Source organism: Fulmarus glacialis, unplaced genomic scaffold, assembly GCF_000690835.1.
Source record: "Fulmarus glacialis isolate BGI_N327 unplaced genomic scaffold, ASM69083v1 scaffold413, whole genome shotgun sequence".
In the NCBI taxonomy this organism is placed as follows: domain Eukaryota; kingdom Metazoa; phylum Chordata; class Aves; order Procellariiformes; family Procellariidae; genus Fulmarus; species Fulmarus glacialis.
The window spans coordinates 15859-24946 of NW_009203364.1; the positions used below are offsets into that span (position 1 = coordinate 15859).

The 9088-nt window shown below is 37.9% G+C and overlaps 1 protein-coding gene across 2 annotated transcripts in view; it reads left to right on the forward strand.

Moving 5' to 3' along the window:
- The window catches only part of ARFGAP1 (ADP-ribosylation factor GTPase activating protein 1), a 17196-nt gene extending 11985 nt beyond the window's left edge, over positions 1 to 5211 (forward strand). The window contains exons 10-13 of one of the 2 annotated variants that reach the window (XM_009574590.1): positions 716 to 772; positions 2800 to 2859; positions 4075 to 4145; positions 4613 to 5211. In XM_009574590.1, the coding sequence (XP_009572885.1) occupies positions 716 to 772; positions 2800 to 2859; positions 4075 to 4145; positions 4613 to 4967 (543 nt within the window). In that variant the 3' untranslated portion in view covers positions 4968 to 5211. Of the gene's footprint in view, positions 1 to 715; positions 773 to 2799; positions 2860 to 4068; positions 4146 to 4612 lie in introns of both variants that reach the window. The other variant, XM_009574591.1, reaches the window with a different exon arrangement.
- Positions 5212 to 9088: the final 3877 nt, after the last annotated feature.

A 9088-nucleotide genomic window follows, 5' to 3' on the forward strand; every position in this document is an offset into this window, starting at 1 on the left:
CTGCTGTCCGTGTCAATATTGTCTTATGAAAGTAACTTTGTGACTTACACTGTGGGCTTACATTTTTTTGTAAGATGCCTCTGAAGTACAATATCCTTGTACTTGTTCTGGATTGCAGTAGATTTCTGAAGTTCGTTGTTTTCTCTCACTGCAAACCTGGAGCTATAAAAAAGATTACAAAAATCTTCTGTCACAGCTTTGCCTCTTGTGTATTGCTTAGAAACAATTGCGCTGTTATTTACAGATGACAATTGCAGCAGTACAAGACAGAAGAATTAGGGAAAAATCGGCCAAAAAGATCTAATTCTACAAGTAATTCCATTAGTAAAGAAAAATAAGGGTGGATGAGGTCAGTTCTTCCAAATATTCAGCTGCAAGCATTAGCAAGGGGCCCATCTTCTAGGCCATTGCTGGTTGAACCGTTGCTTCTGCTTCCAGTGCAAGGTCAGACTTTGCTTGGGCTCTGGGCATCTCCAACAGCCTATTGCCATGTGCATCTGTTTTTAACTTTCTTTTAATGTTTTCTGCAGCACTGTACTGTGTGTGCTTTTCAGCTCATTCTGCTTGTGTGAATCAAAGCTTAAGGCTTCGTGTGTTTTTGGAGATACTGCTGAGAACTTAGCCTGCAGAAGATGTTGGCTGTGGGGGTTTTTTTGTTTTGTTTTTTTTTAAAGGAAAAGATAACTGACTTTGTTTTTGTTTTGCTTTTAAATAGGCATCAGAGTTAGGTCAGACATTAAATGAAAATGTTCTCAAACCTGCACAGGAAAAGGTAACTTTGGAACTAGTAAATTACTTGCAGAACATGGTTATGCTGACTTAGGGAGTGATTGTTTCCTCCTGCCACAACTGCCCAGTTTGTCAGTGCGTCCTTCTGTTTTTTCATATACTAGCAAAGTAGCAAAGGGGAAACATCGAGTAATTCAAAGCTAGTATGTTAGCAAAGAAAGGTTAATGACGGTAATTTCCTTCCACCAATCTTTCCCATGTCCACAAGAGTCTGTTATGTTCTTCCCCGTTAGATACTATTTTATAGATTGCATGCTTTCCATAATAGAAGATAGGACAAGATGAAAATGCACCCTGAGTGGATATAAAAATGTTATTAAAAAAAAAAACTATTAGTAGTATCTTTGAGTGTTAAGTTCGTAGTGTTTCACCCATCTGCCTGCCAGCATTGTTTTAATTCAGCTAAGCATCTTTGAGCCACTGTAGCTCATCTGCTGCCTCATTGTGGGCAGTAGAATTTGGGACAAAGTATATGTTTAAGATGAATGGGGACAATTTATCAATAGAAGTAACATGTTCTTGCAACCTTTACTTGGTATCCATTCAGAATATTCTGGTAGTCAGTTAAAACCAAGTTTTGCATGCATTCATATGCAAAGTGTGGTCTTAAGTAACATTTTGATTAGCGGTTCTAGTTACTGTGTTGCTTCTAGGAAACTAGTTTGAAGCAGATTTTCATCTTCCCTTTTCAATTGCTAGTGACCAAAAACATGTGGCTAATGGCACTTCCAACAGGAGTTGGAAGAAAGCACACATGCTGACCTGAGTAAATACAGATAGTCACTAGTGGGCATGTTTAAAAAAAAAAAAAAAAAAAAAAAAAAGGCAAGGCAGTCCTCATAAGTGACTAGTGATCACTAATACTACAAATTTTAGTCAAAGATTCTCCCTAGTGTCAAATGTTGCCTTCCTGTTTCATATGTTTAAAAAACTGTCCTTTTACATCTTTCCCATTTGGCATGCATTTGTTCTGTGCTTCTAGAATTTTGGATCAGCTCCAAAATTTTGATGAAGTCTTTTCTGAGAATGGTGCTCTACTTACCTACGTACCTTTTCCCAAAATATATTAGTTTTGATAAAGCAGACTAATTTTGCTCTTGTAAGAGAAGCAGTGCCACCACTTTGGGATATGGATTAATTTTCAATTTGAAAAGAATGGTTTAATCACATTACAAAATAATTTCTCTTGCATTACCTTTATTAATTCAACATTCTTTACATAGCATTTCAAATCACAGGAGAAGACTCTAATTGGTTTTCTATTCCCTAGAATTATCCACAGCTTGTTTCAGAGTGCTTAGATGCATTATTTTCAGCGTTATTTTTAGGGTGCATTTCCTTGAGCTGATTTTTATTTTGTAGGACAATTTAATGAGGAATGTTGCATTTTCTATTAAAAAAACAAAAGGGTCTATCTCCCTTAGGATGTTATGCTGTTAGTTCTAAATAAGTGTTACTTTCTGAAGTTAAGTGTTCGGTGATCACTGCCTGGCACGTATGTGGTTATATAAAGACACTTGCTTTGGAACAGCTGCCATTTATTAATTGGTGAAAGGCATCAATTATATTCTGGTTGACCAAAGTTCAAAGCCCTTTTAAAATTTAAATAAGCGTGTATAAAAGATAGAATAAAATGGATCAGATAGGTTTTTAATCTCTCCAAACCGAATCTTTTTATATAGTAAAATGTATTTATAAAATGTCACGTTTGCAGATTTTTTCTATTGGTGTTTTTATGCTCAGCATTAGTGTAATGATACCTTCCTCAAACTGCATGTAGATCAGTAGAAAATTCCCACAAACTTCAAAGGACTGAGGTTCATTCCATTAGAGATCAATGGACTTCATATGTCATCTTCTTAACTTTGACTTAAGTATATTTTGTTTCACTTCCAGTTTGTAGGTTTTTTTTTACACTTTTTGTTTTTTAGCTGTTAAGCACAAGTAAGCTTAATAATACTTAATAATACTTTGTTTTATGACTAATTACCAATACTTTGATTCACGTAGGTGAAAGAGGGGAAAATATTTGAGGAGGTCACCGTGGGGGTATCACAGTTGGCCAGCAAGGTATGAAGTGGCCTGCCTGCCTTTAAGGAGGCCAAACAGTAAGCCAGTCTCCATATTCTTATGAAGAGTTTGTAGTGAAACAAAACCCCAGTGCAGCTTTAGTCTCTGCTTGTGTTGAATACAGAAATTTTGAAAGTGTAATTTTCAGTATGCAGTACTTCTGTTGGGGTGTTAAAAAGCTCTACAGGTACGATGTAGTCCTCGTAATAGTTTCACCAAGGGCTTGATGTAGAGTTATAAGACCGCCAGTGTCCCAAACACTAAAAGAAAATGTCTGCTAGAGAATATGGAGACAGCTTGCGTTACATTTGTACAGTTAAACTTACTAATGTTCTGTACCATTTTTTTGTCTTCTTTTGCTATCATTACTTGGTAATGTGGTAAGTGCTCTCTACAACTGCTAAGTACAGAAGTTCTGCACAATCTAATACCTCTTTTGATAACTTGTACGGTGTTACCTAGGAGGGTCTGTCTTTCTAGCACTGTGAAAGTCAGCACTGGAAGCTCTATCATGTACCAGCTTAGTGCCTTAAATGTTGAGAATATTTGAATAAAATAAGTGATGTTACCTGTTCTGTTTAGAGCCTCGCAACTTTAAGTCTGAACTCTGGGATTCATCCTCTGTATCTATGACTTAGAATAGTAACTTCCATGGGTGTCACTTCAGAATTTGTGTTTCTAATCCAACGCCAGCCCATTACAATAACCCCAAGGGATTGTCCTAGCAGTCATGTTTATTCAAGAACTCAACTTTTGGCCTGTTTTACATGGGCGGTGAAATAATACCACTGAAAATGGGTGAAAGTAGTTTTGTAGAACAGTAGAAATATAAGTACTAGTTACATGAATCGTAACATCAAAACATCAGTTCTGTCATTAAATTTAATTTTATATAAGGCGTAATTCCAGCATTTTTGTCAAGGAAGTCTAGGAGAGAATTCAAAAGCTGTTATTGACAATGATGGGTGAAAAAGCTAAACTTGACCTACTTCTCACATCTTCCAGCAGCACAGTACGGTCAAATGTATGTTCTTTACATCAAACACATAACTGCCCATCAAAAATATTAATAAGTTGTGAGTGAAATTTTCTAATGAAATGTGTTCTCTTCATCTGAACAAGTGGAGGAATGTGTTGTGACTTTTGCTGTCGGACTTGGAAGAGGTGTTGGTTCAGTCCAAATGAATGGAGTGTCTTTTTTTTCTCTAGGTTCAGGGAGTTGGAAGTAAGGGATGGCGAGACGTTACCACTTTTTTTTCTGGCAAACCAGATGATAATTCTGAAAGGTATTTTTTTGTTATTATTTTCTGTGTCTGTTTAAACACATAATTTTATCACCTATATGTTCTCTGCAGTATAGTAGCAGCAGGTGATTTTTAAATATGAAGAAATTATTCTGTCTTTGCTAGTAGTCCTCCTGTATGTAATAGGGGAGGAATTCAATCTAACTATTTGTTTATGACAGTTGTTAAGCTGAGAACAATGGCACCTTGGTTTTAAAATTGTTCCAAATGCATATCCCCTTGCCCTGGGCCTATTAGTACTTAAGGCTGTTAACAAAAATCTGTGAATTGGAATATAAGCTTATGCCATTCAGAGCAATATATTTAGTTCTTCTGTCTTTATCCTCAGTTTTTGTTTAAGCAAAGGGCAGTAGCGTTACGATTTTCTTTGTTTGTGGTCATTTATTTTTATTGTTATGTTTGTCCTAACTAATTTATTTCTACCTTCCTTTTTCTTTCCCCCATAAAAGACCAGCTGAGGGAGACAGCTACCAGAACAGTGGAGGGGAGGGCTACCAGAACAATGCTGTAGATCAAAGCTTCTGGGAGACCTTTGGCAACTCAGATCCACCAAAAGCTCATAAATCTCCAAGCAGTGAGAGCTGGACCTATGTGGACAATTCCACAGAGAAGAAGAGCTCTGATAGCTGGGACGTGTGGGGCTCGGGAACAGTCTCCAACAACAAGAACAGTAACAGCGACAGTTGGGAAAATTGGGAGACCAACTGGGAAAACACAGGAGGGGAGAGCAAGACCAAAAAACCTCCTAAGGCAACAAAAAAGGCGTCTTCAGCTGATGATGGGTGGGATAACCAGAACTGGTAGAACTGTTAACCCTGTTTTGCACAGCTAGGAAGGGGAGGCTATGCTGGCTGATTGAGGGGAGAAAGTTTTACATGCAACTGGAGTATCTTGGTTGACCTTACTGATCTGTTACTTTTGTGCTTCCCATTCATTCTCCTTTCTTCTATCCCAGTTTAGGACAAAAAAGTAGCATCTGAATCTTTTATTATATAAAGGTGGCTCTCCCTTTTTTAAGGATAGTGATAACTGTATTCTTCTTGCACTATTGAAGCTGGGTACAGTGACTTTCTTAACATGAATGTTCAAAGGAAAAAAATCAGTGCAAGCACACTTTGATGGCACAACCTTGCATGTATAGGTCAATAGGTATTCATCCAGTTCCTCATATCATTTGAGATGACCTGAGGTGTTTAATGCAAACAAAGGACAGGGTGTGTCTTGAAAAGATAGCCATTAAATAAGCAAACTGCAGTTGAATAGATCTAGTTCAAATGCCTTATGGATTGCTCTGACCATATTAAGTCTGGCAATTCAAGATGGTCTTTAAGATACTTTTTATTGGAGCTTTGTTTTTAAGCGTTATGAGATTTTTTTTTTTTAATCTTTTAAAACTTATTTTCTCCCCTTAGAATTAATAAGGAATCTAGAGCTAGATAATTATTTGTGTATACTCATAGTTTTGGCCTGAGCTACCAAGGGATATCCAGAATGGCTCTACGTGCCCTTCTTGCTCAGTGCGTTAAGAGTTTGCACAGTGCAGCTCTCCTACACAGATAAAATGGCAAGCTGTGGTGTTCTCCTTCCTTACCTACACCCTTTCCCCAGTTTGACTATTTTATATAGTCTGTTTTTTCTCTTTCTTCCTTCTACCCATCAATTTTATCTGTTCTGATAAAACTGAAATCTTTCTGCGGCTTATGGCCTTTTGGACATCTCTTTGGCAACTTGGCAGTGAAACAAATTTACAAAAAAGATTCCAGTAAGAAAAAATGGGTGGAAAATATGAGAACATTGAGGAGAGAGACTGGCAGCAAGCCCTCTTCAAGATGAGAAGATGTCTGGATTTAATAGTAAAATTTAGATTAAGCAGATGTTTTTCCAAATTAATCTTTAATATGTCAAACTGTATCTCTGTTTCTATCATGTATTTCTTTACATTTTCTTCCTGGAAGAAACACTATCTTGGAAACTTCAGAAACTCCTTGTCAGCATTAAGGAATGGAATAGAAGATTCAGTTATGTCTCAGTTTTGACCCAACAAAGTGCTTTGCATGACACAAACCATAACTTCTACAGAAGAATTGTGACTTTAACGACAAAGGTGTCCTATGTATCCCATTTTATTTTTGGGGGTGGGTTGTAAATGTACACTCAGCCCGAAAACAGTCAGCTTACTTGAAAACTTCAAATCATGATGTTGTTACGTAGTCTGCTTTACTACCAGCATGGAGTTCTTTACTGTGGACCCTGTAAATCTTAATACATACCTAAAAAGCCTTTTCTTCTTAAAATTAGTTAATTTGTTCAAGCAAACAACCAACCTCAGTTGTCAAAGTTACCTTAAATAATGCTTCATTTCTTTTTCTCTTCACAAAGGTTTTTGAGCTTATAGTAATATCAAGAGGTTAAAAAGGAAGGAAAATCATGAATCACCTCAAAAGTAGCAGATTTTAAAGGCTTAAGTCTAAGTAGAAGTAGCTCTATTTATAGCCCGATTCTCTATTTCTATTAGTAGGATCTTTCAGATGTGAAAAAAATATTTTTCTAGTCTTCTCTAGCTTTGTCCTGCAAGAGTTGGGATTTCTTTTTTTCCCCTCGCTTCTCCTGATAGCGTGGTCTCTGAAGCTCGTGCAGCAGAGCACCCAAGCACTACTCTAGGCTGAGCCATGCGAGGTGCCCGAGGCGTTCTTGCTGACACGCTGACCCGTTAGAACTGCTGAAGGCACGAGAGGTCTCGGTTTACAACGCTGCTTGTGGTACCATTGGCAGAAGTTTACAGCCTGACTGTAAAACAAGGATTTTGTTCTGCTTTTTCTCCAGTTCCAAATATACCTTTGTCATAGCTTAATTGCATGTCAAACGTAACTGTATTTTTATGCATACACCTCTGTTGCCTACTTGTCATTTGTCTGCTGCCCAGTACGAAACTGTAATGCATGTACTTTGAAGGCGGTGCTGTGTAATGTATGTGAAGTGGCACTGCCCAGTCCTTGACTAACGGTTAGTCTTTGTGAAGTGTTGCAGTAGCAGTGATGGCAAAATGCATCCGATGGGTTGCACTGTCTGACTGCTGGTGTCTGTCTGGAGTGATGTGAAGCTGATTCAGCTTCCTGTGTACAATTTTATTACAGTTTCTCTTTCATAAACCTCCTGAAATAGCTCGTAGCAGGATAAGCTTTATTTCAGTCCATTCAATCAATGGTATTGTGATGTGTATGCGTACGTTCTCCTCAGCTGTGTGGTTTGCCGAGGAGAAAACTGGTTTATTTATATATCACTTGCAGCTACGATTGGCATGAGCCATTTGTTTGTTCCTCTGGTTTTATTTTTGTATCTCTTGAAACTTTATGTTCTAAATTAAACTGAACAGCCAGAGCCCTACTCAGGCAGAAGCTTTGGGTAATGATTTTTCTTCCAGTTGAGGAGACAGTGACAGAACAATTGCCATCTCTCTTTTTGCAGTGCTGTAGAGAGGCAACAAAATGCTACGACTCCCAGAAAGGTGTTAACGGAAGATACTAAAAACCAATGGGAGAAAGTGTAACTGCAGCCACAAAACTAGTATACCAACTGGTCTCAGTTTGCCAGGCGAATTGGTATTTTTTTATGACTTGTCTGAATCTGAATATTTTACCATGTCTTCCAGAGGAGAGGATGAAATGAGGGGATTTTCTTTTGCAAAGCCTCTGCTTTATTGGATTTTCCTTTTTTTTTAATGTACATGGCTGGGAAGTTTCTGCAGTTTGGTGGAATGCATGCAATCAAGGTGCATGTGTGGAGCGAGTGTTTATGAATTAGACTTTTTTAATCCCTCCTCCTCTCCCCAAATCCTCTTTTTTTGGCCTGATCATGAGCACTGTAAACAGAGGCATTGAGTGCAGCCTGAGCTGAGGCCACCTATCTAAGAGAAGATATGGCCGTTGAATCTGAGTGAGCATGTGGACTGGCAAGGCTTTAGTGTCACTGTGTGCTTCACCTGCTTGGTGGATGAAGAGGGCTCCACTTTCTTTGCAATCCCACACCGTGTATTAGCAATTTTAAGTCATACAAGCAAATTGCCAGAAGAGAGTGCAGAAGGTGAAATGACTACTGCAACAACTGGACATTGCAATGTGTGGTTTGAATTTCCTAGTGTTTCAAACTGGTTTATTCTTTTGTATGGCTTCAACTTTGGAAAATACAGAGCAGCTGGATTCCTACAGGTGGTCTGAAATAAGAAAAACTTCAAGACATTCAAACTAAGTGCCACTTGCAAAAGAGTGAAAGACTTCGAGAATGTTCCTGAACCAGGAACCTAATCCTAGGAGTTAGGGATTATTTTAAAATATTTCATTTGTGTCTTGAAAACTGTTAATAATTACAACATTTCAAGAAGTGCTTGGCCAGCTCTCCCTGCTGCTTTTATTTTCCAGGCCAGACTGTGTAACATTCCATGGGTTCATAATGTATTTATCAGTGTAATGATCTGTGCAATAATTTAACAAGTGTAGGTAAAACCTTTGTTGTTTAATCCAGGATACATTTAAAGATACAGTGGTCCTCTTAGAGAATAGCAGTCTACCAAGGTATTTCAGTTCTCACCTTACTTTGGTAATATTAAATTTCAGTAACCCTGTTAAGAAAGGCTTGAGCAATCAGTGATTTAGACAGAAGTCAAGAAACATTACGATGGCCATTATTAGAGTCATGACTTAGTGACCACGAGTTGTAGAGCCCTCTTTCTTTTTCATGCCAGCAGAAACTTGGTCAGTATGGAGTACTGTATCTTTAATTTTCCTGACGTGTTTTATGTGAAGTTCACAGGAATGGCAATTTCAGTGAACACTATTCATTGTTCTGTAGAGTGGTACCAGACTTGAACTGCAGTGTCATCTTTTAAAGAGCATTATAATAAAGCAAAGAGATATGGAGCAGAATGGTGT